At 33.7% G+C, this 18,667-nt stretch overlaps 2 protein-coding genes across 3 annotated transcripts in view; one reads left to right on the top strand and one right to left on the bottom strand.

Moving 5' to 3' along the window:
• LOC128559024 (2-oxoadipate dehydrogenase complex component E1-like) overlaps positions 1-3,881 on the top strand; it is an 82,318-nt gene extending 78,437 nt beyond the window's left edge. Inside the window, exon 13 of the mRNA XM_053549880.1 lies at positions 3,780-3,881. Within this exon, the coding sequence (XP_053405855.1) occupies positions 3,780-3,881 (102 nt within the window). The remainder of the gene's footprint in view (positions 1-3,779) is intronic.
• LOC123535957 (uncharacterized) overlaps positions 1,666-18,667 on the bottom strand; it is a 34,183-nt gene continuing 17,181 nt past the window's right edge. Inside the window, exons 4-8 of one of the 2 annotated variants that reach the window (XM_053549849.1) lie at positions 16,854-17,150; positions 16,374-16,430; positions 12,946-13,413; positions 12,072-12,144; positions 1,666-6,955 (exon numbers count right to left, since the gene is read on the bottom strand). In XM_053549849.1, coding sequence (XP_053405824.1) covers positions 6,073-6,955; positions 12,072-12,144; positions 12,946-13,413; positions 16,374-16,430; positions 16,854-17,150 — 1,778 coding nt within the window. In that variant the 3' untranslated portion in view covers positions 1,666-6,072. Of the gene's footprint in view, positions 6,956-12,071; positions 12,145-12,945; positions 13,414-16,373; positions 16,431-16,661; positions 17,151-18,667 lie in introns of both variants that reach the window. The other variant, XM_053549844.1, reaches the window with a different exon arrangement.

An 18,667-nucleotide genomic window follows, 5' to 3' on the forward strand; every position in this document is an offset into this window, starting at 1 on the left:
TCGTCATGATCTACATCTGTAGGCAAGAGTACATAACTATGTCAACTATTTTGGCTGAATTGTGACCCTTTTTGACATGGAAATCAGTTAAATGTTTCATACCAGTCCATATGTTGCCTAACCGGTTCGTCATATGGCTTTGAAACTTTGACCACTTGTTTACCATTATAGTCTATATTTGTAGGCAAGACTTCATAACTAGCAAAAGGACTTTTGCTCAGTTATAGCCCTTTTTTGGCATATAAGTTAGTTAAATTTCGCATTTCGCATACCAATCAATGTTTTGTCTAAACTGTTTGATACATGGCTTTGAAACTTTGAACACTTGCTTACCATCATGGTCACATGCAATATAGTATAAGACTTATCCAAATCCACAAATACAGAAGTCATCATTTTCAAAGAACTGTTACACATGTTTGTTTTGATGCATTTGCAATAGCGTGCGAGTGGTGAAATTGCACGTAACAAGGTGGAACATAGTTTTCAGCAATTGTTTATCTTTTTTTCTTTACAAATGGCATTCTTTTTCAAAGGGAGACAACTTTTTCTCAAAGATTACTTAAAATAATCGGAAAAAGTTGTTTCCCTTTGAAAATGAATGTCATTTGTACTTAAAATAATCGGGAACAGTTGTCTCCCTTTGAAAATGAATGTCATTTGTAAAGAAATAAAGATAAACAGTTGCTGAAAACTGTGTTCCAACTTGTTATGCGAAATTTCACCACTCGCACGCTATTGCAAATGCATCAAAACGAACATGTGTAACTGTTCTTTGAAAATGGTGAGTTTTTAAAGGCGTTTAACTGTCCGGAAGTGGAGCCCCTTTAGGCAGCCCTTTTCCGAAATTCAATGTTTATATCAGTATACTGACACTTGTTTCGTAAAGTAATATACATGTTTTACATGCTGTTCAATTTTCATGTCAAACAACTCTTTCTTTCTATGATTTGGTGTTGTTTGATTTTTGTTTCTCAAGGCCTCCATCGAAACCTTAACCACTAAAAGGATTTTTATAAAACTAAAATCAAATATTTACCTTTTGTTTCTCCAAGATTTGAAAATCTAGTCGGATGTAAGATACAGTAAACAGTTTACGATTTGCTGATTATTATACATACATCTTGTAAAGTTTTAACTGAATGATATTTTATGAAACTCATCTGGAATTTGCAACTCGTAGAAGTAACATACAAAACCCAAGGTCAAGGTAAAAAATTAAATCTTGTATTTCATTTTCTTTAATATTGGACTCCTCTCATTTGTCTCTATGAATATGTAAAGTTGAAAGTCAATACCTTTACATAGTGTTCAAGTAATGTCCCTTACAAGGTTTTTCAAAAAAGGGAGATAATTAAAAAATGGGACCACCTAGAGTTATGGTTCATTGTCACTCCATTCCCTCTCACTGACATCTATCAATATATAAGTATGAAGTCAATATCTTACATAGTATTCGAGTTATGCCCCGAACAAGGTTTCAGAAAAAGGGAGATCATTCAAAAACAGGGCCACCTAGGCTTATGGTTCCTTGCCACTGTACTCCCTCCTAGTGAGCTCTATGAATGTATAAAGTTACAACTTGGTACCTTTACTTTTACTTTTTAAATTATCCTCCAGACGAAAAGTGTGATGGACGGACAGACAAGTTGAAAGAAACAATACTAGAATTGCTTTGTATTTTATTTACATCCACATACAAAAACAATACACTTTAAAACTGTAAACTTAAGATGTTAACAGCAGTGTCCACATTTATTTGCAATAGCTTTAGCTATTTAAAGCTTTTTCTACACAATTCAAAATAAACTTAAGCTATTCAAAGCTGTTTCATTATACATTTATAATAAACTTTAGGTGTTTAAAGCTGTTTCCAGATACAATACAATAAAGTTTAGCTATTTAAAGCTGTTTCCACATACAATTACAATCAACAATACCAATTTAAAGATGTTTCCTGATATATTTAAATAAACTTTAGTAGTTTAAAGCTGTTTTCATGTCCATTTACAATCAACAATACATATTTGAAGCTGTTTCCTGATATATATACAATAAGCTTTATTTGTTTAAAGCTGTTTTCATGTCCATTTACAATCAACAACACATATGTGAAGCTGTTTCCTGATATATATACAATAAACTTTAGTTGTTTAGAGCTGTTTTCATGTCCATTTACAATCAACAATTATACCAATGTAAAGTTGTTTCCTGATATATTTACAATAAACTTTAGTTGTTTAAAGCTTCTACTTGGCATAGTACTCTAAATACAAGTTAACATATTAGACAGTAAGTAGACATATGGAAAGCCAACGATCCATGCTATTTCACAAATTATTAATTCTTAAAGCCAAATGCTTGATGTAAATATCAGCCTTAAAAAGGATATTAATATTATTGTTGAATTTGAAGTTTGAAACCATAAATAACAATAAACAAAGAACTAAATATACCAGTGCATCCTTTAAAAGTTGTTGGCTTTTGTTACATAACTTTGTTTCTATTAGAAGTTTTACTTTTGAATATTTTAAAGTAGAGTAAAGAGGCCAAATGTTCAACATGTTATTGCTTCAGTTAAAACTGGTAGAACACTAGGTTTTGAAATAATTAAAAGTTATTTATTAGTTTAAGAGATGCAGGTCATTAACTCATGAGAATTGTATGACTAGCAGTTATCATTTGGCAGTAAGTATAAGCTATTTGACATTAAGCATTTTGGCATTAAGCATTAAGCATATAGCATAGAGCATTTTTCACAGCATTTAGCATTTATTTAGGTTATTGGCATTTAGCATGACAAATTTGTGGTATAAATTGGACTGGTAGAACAGTGTATGTTTTTAAATAATTAAAAGTTACATTCATTAGTTTAGGAGATGCGAACAGCAACTGATAAAAAACTGAAGAATTTAATGATTAGCATTTCTCATTTGGCAATAAGTATAAACTATTTGTCATTAACATTAGGCATGTAGCATTAGGTTTATGCATACACTAGTAGTATTATTATTATACCACACTCATATAGCACTCTTTTCATACAAAATATGTACGTTCAAAAGTGCTTTACAAAAACATAAAGAACACATACATACATATACATACATGTAAATATATTGGTAAAAGATTAAAAGGAATAGTAATTAAAACTATAGCATTTGGTATGTAAAATTTAGCATAAAGTATTGACTTTTAGCATTAAGTAATTGACTTTTAGCATTTAATAATTGTTATTTAGCAATTGGCAATATATGCAAGGCATACCAGCCTTCTAATAGATTTAACTATTTACATAAGTTGATAAAAAATAACCAGTCATTGATTACTTTCTGAGCCAAGTATCCCATTTTCATAAAATAATAAATTTGAAATGCATACTGTATATCTTTGAATAACTAATTGTTGACTGAACAAATAAAAATACTATTTATTTTTAAAATAAGGCAAAATATACATTTAACTATACAAAAGTAATGTTTTGATTGCTTATTCATATAACATCATTACTGACAGCATGATTTACTTCATTGAAACTAAACACCTAAATAGCACATAGTATCCAAAACAAAATATACGAAACGTGATATATATACACATAGTCTCACATATATCCAATTTATAATCAATTGTTTCACGTTACTGAAAATGACAATAGCATGTGGCATGCATACTTTCTTCTTTTAAGTCTTAAACACTATGTCAGTTGAAAAAAATAACAATTATGCAATGTTGATATTCGAGTAAAATAAAGAGCTTATCTGTTGTTTTTATTTCAGTTGCATTATGTTGGAAGGGATGTACTAGTGTTACCGGCTGTAGGAATTGGACATATCCACAAAATGCAAGCTGATAAACTCATCTCAGATCTCTTTGGTTGAACACATGTTGATTCTGACATAGCATCAGACAAGAAGCAAACACTGAACTGCCAATTTTGTGGGTTTTTTTTAGACTTATGCGGTTTGGATGCAAGTAGTGTATGTGTTTGCAAAAGACTTATTAATAACCCGAATCATGTTAATTCAATTAGACTTTAATACAGATGCAGCTGCTCCAATACAGGTGCTTAAAGTATTCTCAATACTGACTTTCCTAATGTCAGATCTTTTTGGAAGTAAATGTTCCGTATTTTTTGAAACTCTTCATTTATTTTCCATGAAAAACTGGATAACAATTTTTATTTGAGGAGAAATTGCCCAATCTATCTTCTGTGTTCAAGAGTTTAAACTATACAATGCTTCTAAATAGACAAATATTTTTCACCAGGATAAGATTTATTGAGTAAAACATTCCTGTTTTAATTTAAGGAATTCTATGTAACAAATAAAATTAATTAAAAAAAAATCAAGTTACTCAAATGTTAAATCTGACATTGATAATTTTGCATGTTGGCGTGTGTTTTGATACTGTGATATTTTATTAACTTTGCTAATAAGTGCTTATATAAGTATAAAACTGAGACTTTATTAAAGAGAGACTAAAACTGAAGCATTTGAATTTGTAATCTGTCCTTTGTTTAGTTTTAGAGCACTAGATTTATTATTAATTTTGCTTCCTGGTGAGAAAATATATTTTTTTACATAAAACACTCTTACTTACATAAAAGCTTGGTAATTATCTGTATTATACAATATTTAAATTTCAGCATTTCAAACAAAAGTGCCAAATAGAGAGGATTTGTTTAGTTTATACTAATTTGTTTAGCTCGACTGTTATGAAAGCTTCAAGGTTATTGGAACCACTCTCGAGTCCGCTTCCTGGAAAACCAGTACTGGTGTCATATGAGAAGTCATGTCGTAACCCCAGTGGAACTTGAACCCACGATCCCTGGACTGAGCGGCCGACACCTTATCCACTAGACCACCCTCTCTCCCCCCCCCCCCCCCCCCCCCCCCCCACACACACACACACCACTCCCTGTTTGATAAATCTTTAAATGAGCATATAGGATTTAGGCAAGTTTTGGCGCCTCCCAATATCATTATAAAATATGGCATTTTTACTAGAATGTGTATAGTAATGAAAAACTAATGGTGGAAATATGCAAGGTGGCAAGAAGTGAAAACTTTGTCTGTATATATGCTGTTTTATAAAACAGCACTGCCATATAATGGGGCATACTGTCTGAAATTATGAATAAAATTCTTAATGATATATCACTGACATTTGTTAAGATTGTATTGTATCAGTTCCAAGAATGAAAAAAGTTGAAGTTAAAGCTGTTCAGGGAAGAACCACCGTAAAAAAGCATATTACTTTGAACATTTGTAAACTAGAAAATTCCTTTAGAAAATGTGTGTTATTAATTTTGTTGTATCTTCTTTCTACATTAAAAACTGGAATCTATGTTCCTGCTCAAATATGAAGTAATATCTAGGAAATGACTGTGATATCACATGTGCACCTTGGTCGTGTGATTTGTAACTGTTACACTGTTCAAGTTGAAAGCCTGGCTATTGAAATAATATGCATAAACAGTTATCTTTATAAACATAATAATCTGTTATTAGATCTTGACAACCAGGACAGGCAAAAGGTAACTAACATATATATGAAGTTTCATTTCTTATCTTTTGCAAAAAATACTTTTTATCATTTCCATAACATTTGAACAGTCTGTTCAATATCTTTAAACTTTTGTTAAGGTGCTTACAATTGTATTTGCATCAAAACATTCATATGTTTTGGAAATTCCTGAAAAAAGTGGCCCTGTCAAAGGTGTTCAACAGCAACAGCCAAACAGTCACAAAAAATGAAAATCTTATAAAACTGTCCTTATGAATTGAATTTTATATGGTAAAATCATAAAATGTGTATTTTCTTTTTGTATGTGGTAAGTTTAATCATTTTATCTGACAGTCTGGAACAACACCATAAAATATAAAACAAAGATTTAACTGGTTTTGCAAATCAATACTATTCCTCTCCTGAAGTTTGTGCACTGAATTTTATTGTTACTTAAAAGATAATAAAACAGATGCTGTTACTGTTTTACTGAAAGCTTACCCCTAGCAAGATTATGTTGATAGCCGTAACAGTGTATTGTCATTTTGTACAGATTGTTGCCGTTTATTTTAGATACACATTGTATATTCTGGCAGAGTGATAGTCATAAATTATCAGTCTTGAGCTTGTTTCATCAAACGCCATGTCAGATATAGACATATAAAAAATATCAGTTGGTAAAGGAATCTCTGATATTCTCTGACATTTTGTGTTATACTGGACAAGTTTGTTTGATTTCTCCGCTTTCACAAATACAGTGTAAGGGTACTCACTGGCTACACACATGTCCCCTAAGTTTATCACCTTACTTTCAACGCTAAAATTACTTCGGAAATTGTCATAACGCAGTTCTGAAATAGTAGAGGTAAATACATGTCCTTTTGGGCTTATAACAGAATTGAGAGAATAACCTGAATAATCTGATTCTGTGCACTTTCCTACAAGTTCCAGATTGATATTGTATATGTTTATTGTTCCATCACTCCACAGTGTATAAATCTGATCTTCATCATCACATGACACAGCTTCACAGTCCTCATATTCCATACCTTGTAGTGTTGTAATTACCACAGGTGAACCATCAATGATTCTCATTACACTTATAGTTGAAATATAAATTAATGAACTAACAAAACCATTTTGTTCGTAATATTGCTTTTGACTACTAGCAACAACATCACCAGTATTAGTACAGCAAATACGGTCAATCTGATCTTTCACAAAATATTTGGTTGTTTTATTAGTGTTCTTGTCATGATAGAGTAGCCAGTAAGGAGATTCAGATATGCCACTGGTTTTAACTGCAACAAATATAGACTTATCTTTGGTCAAGCACATACTTGTACAGTAAACATTGGCAGCATAAACAAAACTTCTCAGACTGATACACTCCTCCATACTGACAACAGATGTGAATCTTGGTGCACTTGAATTTAAAGTAATCTCCCTGAAATAAACGAAATGTAAACCAACAAGCAAATTCGATGAATTGGTATCCCCCGCCGAAAGGGTTTGTGGTGAGGAATGGCAAAAAGATATATCCGGCAAAAAGTTAAGGATGTTAATAAGAAGCAAATAATTTCATTAGTCAAAATCAATTTAACAGAAAACAAATGTTTAATTAAAGAGTACATAATAAATGTATGATACTTTGATCCTGACTAAAGAATTTATTTTGAATGGGATATGCTTACTGTAATAAGGTTAGCTTTTAAAATTAAATGCAGTTAATTGAAATGTGAGCTTGAAGTTTAACTGGAATGAAATATTGTCTTTGAGTGGTTTGGCACCAGGTGTTGCTGTTTTACATGTACATTTGAACTTAAAAGATCAGATGTCCTTAAGAGAACACAGGTAAGATATCTTGAACATGGCTGAGGGCAAGGTTTGTGCAGTCACAACTTAACATGTTGAAGGTTTGAACATTTGAAAAAAAAAAAAGGAATGGAAATATATATTTTTTTAGGGGGTGGGGGTGCAGGGGAACGGGAGAGGAAATAAAATTTCACATGTTGATTATAAATATTGATTGAAAATTAAAAATGAAAAAAAAAAAAGGTAAAAGGGTGAAGTTGGAGGGGGAGGGGGGGGTGGGGGCAGAGGATGCATGATCAGTGGTGGGCATGACTGGGTGGAGAAGTGAGGTGGGGGAATGGTACAACTTGGAAGGTTTGAAAAAAAATCTAAAATAAGAAATGAAAAAAAAAAAAAAAAAAATTTTGGGAGTGGGGGGGAGGGGGGTTGGGAGGGGGGGGGGGTGTGACCAAGGCAAGTGGGTGACCAGGTGTGGGTGCGCAACTTCACATGTTTATAATAAATGTTCACAGAAAAGAATGAAAGAAATTTAATGAAATTCTGCCAAATGGTAAGTTTGTTATGTACAAATATGTTGATTTTTAGACAATTAAAGGGCAATAACTCTGAAGTTACAAAAAGAAATCCGTCCAAAATTGTCTGTGCACAACCACATTATAGTGCTCTAAATTCTGTTAAAGTTTCATAGTTCTAGGTCAAATATATCAAAAGTTATGATGCAGAAATTGGCATATCTATAGATCTATAGTACCCTATATAGTTAACACTAGAAACCTCTAAGGGCCATAACTCTGGTGTTACACTTGGGCAATCTGTCTGAAACTTGATGGGCCCCATAACCTCATAGTGGTGAACATGTATATGAAGTTTGTTTCAAAAAAAATCTAAAGTAAGGAATGAATTTTTTTTTTTTTTTTTTTTTTTTGGGGGGGGGGGGTGTCGGGGGATAGGGGGAGATGTGTGATCAAGGTAAGGGGGTGACCAGGTGTGGGTACACAACTTCTCATGTTTACAATAGATGTTCATGGAAAAGAATGAAAGAAATTTAATGAAATTCTACCAAATGGTAAGTTTGTTATGTACAAATATGTGGATTTTTATACAATTAAAGGGCAATAACTCTTAATTTACAAATAAATCCAAATGAAATTGTGTGTACACAACCACATTATGGTGATCTAAATTCTGTTTAAGTTTCATAGTTCTAGGTCAAATATATCAAAAGTTATGATGCAGAAATTGCCATATTTATAGTACCCTATATAGTTAACACTAGAAACTTCTAAGGGCCATAACTCTGGTGTTACTTGGGCAATCTGACTAAAACTTGACGGGCCGCAAGAACTCATTGTGGTGAACATGTATATGAAGTTTTAAATAAATATTTCCAACCATTTCCTAGATATGGCTCCGGACGGACGGACGGACGGACGGACGGACGGAAGGACGGACGGACGGACAGACGGACGGAAGGACGGACGGACGGACGGACGGACAACGCCAAAACTATATCCCTCCGACTTTCGTCGGGGGATAATAAATACAAAATACAGTTAAACCTTTTACAGTCATCATTTAAGGCTTGTCTTCCTTTTCATATGTAAATATCTAAGGACAGATATTTCTTTTACATAATCTACGGATTTCGGAATATTTATGAAGATAGATTTACTTGCTGTTAAATGAAAAATGTGGAAAAAAAATCTTATCCAGAAGGAATAACGTAGATTAGCTCCAAGAATATGACAGCAATTATTAATGGATAGGTTATTTTCTGTAATTTCTTTGCATTTTTGGATTGTTTGTCTCACAACCGATCAAATGTTAACAATGTAGAAATTTCCTTACTGCCGACTGAACAAAAGTAGTGCCGTAGGTGCAAACAAGTAGTTCCATGCAATACATTTATTTAACCATCAAAATATAATTATTTTGTCACGACGGTATTTTCAGCTGTCGAACGTCAAAATTCTCACGTCAGTGTAAATTACATTTCTGTTGTTTTTTTCTGACTGCATTAACATATTAATGCGCGAAAACTAGATCAGAGGCCAAACGCCGAAGATATTAATAGAATTATTGGCTAATATATTTACGACTATTTTGGATTCTGGCTATAAGGAGAACTACTTTATTTAATTTTTCGACAACTTTTGCATTTATTTCTCAGAAAACCTTCAGTAAAGACAACCTGCGCAGTTCCATTTACTAGTCATATTTTAAAGTCGAGAAATTCGCGTTTTTCTGAGGCCACCCCTTGTCCGTTTTTCGGCCAAATATGTCACCTCATGTGCCTGTTTTCGCATTTTTTGAGCGTTTTGCACGAGTTTCGAAAGTGTTTTGATGCACAGAAGGTGAAATAAGCACTACTTCATCTAAAATGCCACGAATTTAACAATTCCATCGTGATTTCATGTCTAAATCATACAAATACGGGATTTGATCGGCACCAGACTTAGCGGAATTATCACCGCATGTGCGGAAATTTGTTCCAAAATCAAACATATCTAAAATAAGTTTCCGTTTTGTGCCCAAATGTCGTTATAACTGCTATGAAATAGAATTATGAAATTCCCCTCTGTCTGCTGCCATTTTGAGAAAAATACATGATTTGCCCCTTATAAGGAGAACTGCTTTATTTATTTTTCGACAACTTTTGCAATTATTTCTCAGAAAACCTTCAGTAAAGACAACCTGCGCAGTTCCATTTACTAGTCATATGTTAAAGTCGGGAAATTTGCATTTTTCTGAGGCCACCCCTTGTCCGTTTTTCGGCCAAATATGTCACCTCATGTTCCAGTGTTCGCATTTTTGAGTGTTTTGCACGAGGTTCGCAAGTGTTTTGATGCACAGAAGGTGAAATAAGCACTTCTTCATCTAAAATGCCACGAATTTAACAATGCCATCGTGATTTCATGTCTAAATCATACAAATACGGGATTTGATCGGCACCAGACTTAGCGGAATTATCACCTCGTGTGCGGAAATTTGGTCCAAAATCAAACATATCTAAAATAAGTTTCCGTTTAGTGCCCAAATGTCGTTATAAGTGATTAGAAATAGAATTATGAAATTCCGCTCTGTCTGCTGCCTCTTTGAGAAAAATACATTATTTGCCCCTAATAGATTTACGATTATGGTAGCATAGCATCGCGAGACACGGGAAAGTTGTAAATACATAATTTTGAGTTTTAAATATTTGTGAATGTGTAATATAATATTATGTTCGATTTTATAGGTGTTTTGTTTTGGATTTTTCTTAATTATTCATTCCGTCAGTAGCGTTTAAATACAAATGTACATGTATTCCATCAAAATGTTGATACAGTAATAAAATGACGGCGCTAGAAACATTACACGTTATTTTTAAATCAAAGGTTTACTTTGAACAGCATGTTACACTTGACTATTGATTATTCTCCGCGCCTAATTCATAGATGTGTCACTCAGTTTGCTTGCCTATGTCGGATAGACAGCTGTCGGAATATTTGCGTTTAGGCGCTATGTCTGTCCGATTTAAAAATATGACCCACACCATTTTTTCCTAACGGTTAGGCCTAGTGTTATGTGTGCAAGATATGATTTAAAATCGCCTCAGTCAATACATCAAAAACAACAAAGGTCAAGTATTGGCCACGTGTCGTAAAAAATGCAACTTAAATGTAATAAATGTAAGGTGTTTGGCATGCCGATTTCAACGTTGATGATTTTTTTGTCAATAGCTGTGAACTGCGTAAAAGACGGAGAATCACCAGTGACGGATAGACGGTTTGATACCTAATCGATATCGGACCTAGACATGATATCGCTCCGACTTAAAACCAGTGAGCAAAACTATAATGGTCTGACATAATTTTACGATATCTATCCTATATAAAAGAGACATTGGTCCAATAATGGTTAGATATGGACTGGATTAGATAACACTTTTATAAAGTGCTGAAACGTTTTCAAAACGGAACAAAAATTATTTCAAGGATTACATCTTCCGCTGGCTTTACAGACCTTCATTTTTGAAATCTGTATAGAAATGTTGTTTTAATTTTTTGAAAAATATATTACGCAATAGTAAATCCAGCAATAGTTTGTTTCTTAATCTGCTATAATAATGAATGAAATAAATGAATGAAATAAAATAAAAATAAATAAAAAATAAACAGAAATATCATTTGAGTTTAGCAAAGTCTTTAGACTTTATGTGTGCATGTGGTTTCTTGGATTTTTTTTCTGATATAATTCAATTCCTTCAAAATAAAGAATGTCAGTACCCCTTCGATACTTGACCTTTAACCACTCTGAGTAGTAGGGTCTTTTTGTATCTTGGTGCATCTTCCTTTTAAATTAGAGGTCTCTTATTAAGACAAATTCATTTTACTGTCAAATCGCCGAATAGTGGAGCGCGCTGTCTTACGGACAGCTCTTGTTATATTTTAAAGTAGCAAATGTAGCAAGTCCTAAATATATGTCGAATATCCTAAAATAACTCCTAGCAGAACATTTCTAGAAGAAACTAGTTTTTAGGTATATGATACATTTTTATGAAATTAGAAAACAAATCTAAAAGATAATAATATCTTTATCATCAGTCTATAAACAAAGATAATTCTACATTCAGTGGATAAAAACCATATAATTCATTTTGAGGTTAACTTTCGTAGATATATATTAAAAGGTGGCATCTTGAATGTGTACATATTACGTGTCTGACTGAAATTCTTATAATAGTATGTTTGGAAGAAAACTTTTACCTGCCAGGATAGTCGATTTCACTTTGGGTGGAAACAGTTTCTACAGTAACAGTTTGTGCTAAGTTGACTTTGGCTGAAATAAGTTGAATCACTGTAAAATGTTAAGCAAATATTTTCTTGTAGTAGACTGTGCACTCATAGCATATAAAATCACATACACATTATGATAATATCAAAAATTAAATTTGGTCAAGATCGCTTTTTCTCCCCTTCGATACCGGTACATTACTTAATATGAAAAGACAGAAAATGTATATCGTAGAGCAACACATAGCAATTATTCTGTTCTATAATCATACTGAGCTTTCAAGTGAAATATTAAAATCATACGCTGGCCGTTTACGCTGAAGGATTTTAAAAATATCAATTTCTGTAACACTAAGCTTTTGAAGCAGGGCAGTTTGCTGAGATTTTAACACTACAAACTATATTTTTCTCACGTAATTGTAATATATTCACATGGTATTGTTATATTTTATAAATATTTGTCACCATATGCTGTTAGCTCCAGATAATATCAAACATTATTACGTATACACTTAAAACACGATGGTTGCATAAAATGGTGTTCACAATATCCAGTCAAAGTTTAAAGTAAATTTTAATGTTCCTAATATCTGATAAGTCACTATATGCATTTCACTGTAACCATTTCATTTTACATAGAATAAAGACGATGAAAATTGGAAATTTTGCAATAACTGTGTTCATTATAAATGAAGTTTACTGTACATCTCCAGGAAATAAACATATTATTAAAATCACAGTACAAATGATCACATACTATATCAATTCACTAATTATTGAAAACATCTTTTTTCTTAGGAGCTATCATTTATATTGTTGCCATGGTTAATAAGCCAGAATAACTTACTGTTACTTATTTCTTGTTTCACTAGAACATTTTTACGACGAAGCTCCACTGTATGTTCCAGCAAGGGATGAGTGGCAATTTTTTCAGTGCACTTTTTAAACTTTTGTTTGTCACATGTTAGAATGATGTTGAGTTTGCCAGCAGATTTCATGACATGCAGCAGGTCAAATGTTTTGTACCAATTACAAATGTTTGTCTTGTTATATTCATATTTCCCGGCAAAATCCTCAATTATAACTAGATGTGTTCTGTTTTGATCAACATGCTGAACCTGTTCAGGGTGTGCCAGAAGAAGAACTTGTGATGGTTGGTGGGATGCTGCAAGAGCTATTGCAAGTGACGTTTTACCACATCCTGGCGGTCCTACCAACACCACTGATTTATAAACCTTGAACTTGTCTTTCGCGGCCTTCAAAATACCATGATGCACTTGTCTTCTGTGATGATCCAGGAAAAGGCCTGTTAGGTCTAGTGTAAAAGGTAGAGAATATTCCTATGATGATACAATGTGAAGACCATCCATTAAATCTTAATAATCTGTTAGACCTTAAAACTTCTTGTGTACATTTTTTTTAAATTCCAACCAGCTCATCTATGCATTTTTTTATACATATTTTTAGCTCACCTGAGCACGAAGTGCTCAAAGGTAAGCTTTTGTGATCGCCCTGTGTCCGTCATCCGTCGTCCATCCGTCGTCCGTCCGTCGTCAACAATATGACTGTTAACACTCTAGAGGTCACATTTTTGGCCCAATCTTAACGAAACTTGGTCAGAATGATACCCTCAATAAAGTCTTGGATGAGTTTGATATTGGGTCATCTGGGGTAAAAACCTAGGTCACCAGGTCAAATAAAAGGAAAAGCTTGTTAACACTCTAGAGGTCACAATTTTGGCCCAATCTTAACGAAACTTGGTCAGAATGTTTCCCTCAATAAAATCTTAGACGAGTTTGATATTGGGTCATCTGGGATTAAAAAACTAGGTCACCAGGTCAAATCAAAGGAAAAGCTTGTTAACACTCTAAAGGTCACATTTTTAGCCCAATCTTAATGAAACTTGGTCAGAATGTTACCCTTAATAAAATCTTGGACGAGTTTGATATTGGGTCATCTGGGATCAAAAACTAGGTCACCAGGTCAAATCAAAGGAAAAGCTTGTTAACACTCTACAGGTCACAATTTTGGCCCAATCTTAATGAAACTTGGTCAGAGTGTTATCCTCAATAAAGTCTTGGACGAGTTCGATAATGGATCATCTGTGGTCAAGAACTAGGTCACCAGGTCAAATCAAAGGAAAAGCTTGTTAACACTCTACAGGTCACAATTTTTGCCCAATCTTAATGAAACTTGGTCAGAGTGTTACCCTCAATAAAGTCTTGGACGAGTTCGATATTGGATCATCTGGGGTCAAGAACTAGGTCACCAGGTCAAATCAAAGGAAAAGCTTGTTAACACTCTAGAGGCCGCATTTATGACCATATCTTAATGAAACTTGGTCACTAGGTCAAATCAAAGGAAAAGCTAGTTAACACTCTAGAGGCCACATTTAAGATTGTATATTCATGAATCTTAGTCAGAATATTTAACTTGATGATCTTTAGGTCGAGTTCGAATCTGAGTCATGTCGGGTCAAAAACTAGGTCAACGGGTCAAATCAAAGGAATAGCTTGTTAACACTTTAGAGGCCACATTTATGACCATATCTTAATGAAACTTGGTCAGAATGTTAATCTTGATGATCTTTAGGTCAAGTTTAAATCTTGGTCAAGTGGGTGAAAAACTAGGTTACTAGGTCAAATCAAAGGAAAAGCTTGTATCTTCATGAATCTTAGTCAGAATGTTAAACTTGATGATCTTTAGGTCAAGTTGGAATCTGGGTCATTTCGGGTAAAAAACTAGGTCATGGGTCAAATCAAAGGAATAGCTAGTTAACACTTTAGAGGCCACATTTATGACCATATCTTAATGAAACTTGGTCAGAATGTTAGTGTTATCAAATGGAAGATCTCAATTCTTAAACAATCTCCATGAAATTCACATTTTATGGATAATGGTCACATTCTAGCTCTAGCATGATATTTCAACAACTACATAGCAACGGCCCTTGAGTGAATCAAAATTATTTCACGTTAACACACATACGAGGACATAACAAAAACGCCTATTACACCAGAGTTATGACCCTTGAAATAGTAACGATTACTATATTTCTATTTTTAACACATTAGAGGCCACGTTCATCAAACCAATACAATGTTTATCAGGACATTTTTGATGGTGGTCAAGACTGCAATAATAACACCAAAATTATTGTCCTTGACTTGGACTAAAGCTGTCATATTTACCACTTCTAAGAAATGATAGTTTACATTTCTTTAACAAGTTTCATAAAGCCTACAAAAACTGTATTTTTTTGGCTGCAAGATCTCAGTTTGCTAAAAAACACTAGGATTGTGACCCTTGAATTTGTCAAAAATGCCATTTTACACATTTCATGTTAACATACTGAGAGCAGACCAAATTTCTCAAGCAGTTTTCATACAGTAATGGACAAGATCGACCAGAGCTACAGTATATGGCTCTTCAGCAAGTTGAAATTGTATATTTTACACGTCTTTCAACCTTATTGGTCATTTGTCTTATTTTGGTCAGAAGATCTGTCAAATTCTAATTCGGGCATACTTTTTTCAACAACGCAAGAGTTGCAGTGCTTAACCATCAGATACCTCATTTCATGAGCAGTCTGCGTAAAGCTGACACAACAAGATGCAAGGTTTCAGACAAGATCGGTACTATATTGGATAAGTTTACACAGTTATGACTGTAAATTAGTAAAAAGACCTATTTAATTTCGTTCACACTTTGCAAGAGCATTTTTGTTTTGTTTTACATACCACGCCTTCTGTTAGTATTGTGCATGTTGGGGATTCAGCTGGCGGGTATAGCTTATGACTTTGGAACATGGTGTTGGTTAAAAGTGAGGTTGGTGCGCACTATAAACCTCTTTAAGCTTCCCTACCTCATTACTTCAGCAATTGTTGGGAAGCCTCACACAAAATGTATCTGACACAAAGATCAGAGGCACAGATGACAAATGGTAGGATTCTTAAAATAACAGCAGAGTTATGACTCCACGATATATTAAAAAGTAAAATATCTCACTTTGTTTCTTTGCAAAGTATTTCTATTTAAGATGTTGCGCAATCATGACAGTTTAAATTTAATTTTTTAGGAATTTCGCTTGTTTCCTTATCTATTGATTATTAAAGGAAGGTATGTTATTGCCAAAATTGCTTTTTGACAGTATACTAAATGTTGGTTGTTCATCAAAGATATTCACTGAATATAAGTTCTGTCAAATACAGTGGCTTAACTTAATTGAGTGTGAAATATAATATTCATAACTGGATTGTCGGAATATAATTTTACCTGCAAGATTCTGTGAAATCGCTGAAGATGGAGGACAAATGTTTTTGTTACATCTGGCTGAAAAAAAGGTCACGAGAATGAACAGTCATAAAACTGAAGAGATATACATGTATGTCATTAAATAAATATTCAAGCTTTTTTCATTACTTTTCCTATTATTATAATATTTTTATCAATAATAGTATTGATTGTATGTATATTTATTTTTAAGAAAGTCAGGTGACTTTTCACTTTGTCAGGTTTTAAACTCACTAAAAATTAAGTGTGTATGTCATATTTTGAACTAACCCACTGTAAGATCAGCTGGTTGAGATGCACTTGTAGAGTGATACACTGTGACCACTTCCTCCAGAATGTCGTGATAGTACCTCTCTTTACATTCATTCAATACCCCAATATCTGATGTCATTAGAACAGCAAGCTTGTCATCCCTGTCCTCTTTCACTGTCTGTTGAATACTACTAAACATGTTTGCCATACCTTTTGCTTTCTCCTCATTATATGCCTCTCTGCCAAATGGATCACAGCAAAGAACAAATTCAACATCTTCTGGGTCTACATGACTCCAGTCGGAAGAACTCTGCATCTCCACACAACGTTTCTCATTATACCCCATGTCTTTGACGGCTGTGAGGGCAGCTGCTACATACAGACTGTTGTTCTGACCAGCTACAATTGCCAGGTGATTGTCTCGTAACTTTTCTTTAATACTGTCTGTCTCATTTGGAGCATTGAAGTCGTCTGGAATTTCTGCATTCATTGTTCTTTCAAATTGATCTTCAACAAAAACAGTTATTTATTTATCTGGTGACTCCTGCGTTTTATGTTTTTAAGAAATCATATCATTGATATAACTGATTTGGACGTTAACGCCGTTTTCAACAATATTTTTACCCTGAAGAATACTCGAAACAAGTGATAGTCCGAAGTCGAAACAATGGCTATTATTCAGTAAACAAATCTATAAATCATACTGTGTTGATTGCAAGCTCCATTTTCCCCACTTTTCCTAGAACTATATTTTTTGTTTAATCATTTAACTAACTGTAATGTCACTGACATCTGTATTTGACAGTTTAATTTTCCTTTTTCAAAAAAAATGGTAGTCAATTGACTTCAAGCACATGAGCTCCTATCAAACTATTTGGGACAAGATTTCTTAGACTCTAGCAAATAAGCTCATTGAAAAATACTTCCAGCTGAGAATAGGAGCCCAAACTATAAATTACTGTTGTACTCAGCGCATCAATAGTTTTACTTATATGCCCGAGTCCCGACTGTTTCCGCTCATTGATCTGAAACTGTGACAAAGTAGCTCTTGCAATCCAGGACATTAACCTTTCCCAATAAAAAAATTGGTAAGTGTAGTCATTGAGCAAAAGATTCTTATATGCCTAACCTATTTAAAAACTAAGGTTTGACGTGACCTTGATATTTGATCAGTTGATCTCAGCCGCAGATCCGTAACAAGCTTAACCATTGTTGTACCACCCAGGCAACTGTCTTGAAGTCAAGTCTGCATACCAAAACAGTCAAAGCTATGTACTGGAACCCATTCTTAAACAACAGAGTCAGCATGACCGTGGGTTTTCCTTTGCATAATCTAATAACCTACCAATTATTAAAACTATTTTGTGAAGTGATATTGCCTATGAGCCAAAACCTTTTTATTGTTTTAACTTCTTTGTGTCATCGACCCTTTAACCACTGGACCATACTCCATTTTTATAGATCATGAAACAATTTCAACGGACCATCTACTCGAACAATTATAGTACGAAATAAGTTGACTATATGTCTTAAAGTAATGCAGTTACTGATCTTAACTGACTTACAGATATATGGACCAATAGATATGTGCCAAAACAAGGGGAAATTAACTTTGTTCTTATTAAGAAAAGTGACATTAACAGTATTTTTAGTTCATTTAGTAGATGTGCCTTGATAAAATTAATAATAACAAGAGCTCGTAGAATACGAAATGCCCTCCTTGATGCATTCAGTAATTGCACAAGGAACAGAAATTATTTGGTCACTGTACACAAAAGTTCTACTGTTCTGGGTAAATAAGGCCTTCACCTTTGACCTATCGACCTTAAAATATACAGAGGTCACCTGTTGGTCATGATGAACCTCACTATTAAGTTTCGTGATCCTAGGCAAATTATCGTCTGGAAATGGTTTAACTGTTCCGGGTCACAGTGACCTTGACTTTTGGCCTACTGACCTCAGAATCAATAAGGATCATCTGCTGGTCGAGACAAACCTCTGTACATGTATCAACTTTCATGATC

The sequence above is a fragment of the Mercenaria mercenaria genome, chromosome 1 (genome assembly GCF_021730395.1).
Source record: "Mercenaria mercenaria strain notata chromosome 1, MADL_Memer_1, whole genome shotgun sequence".
NCBI classification, from domain to species: domain Eukaryota; kingdom Metazoa; phylum Mollusca; class Bivalvia; order Venerida; family Veneridae; genus Mercenaria; species Mercenaria mercenaria.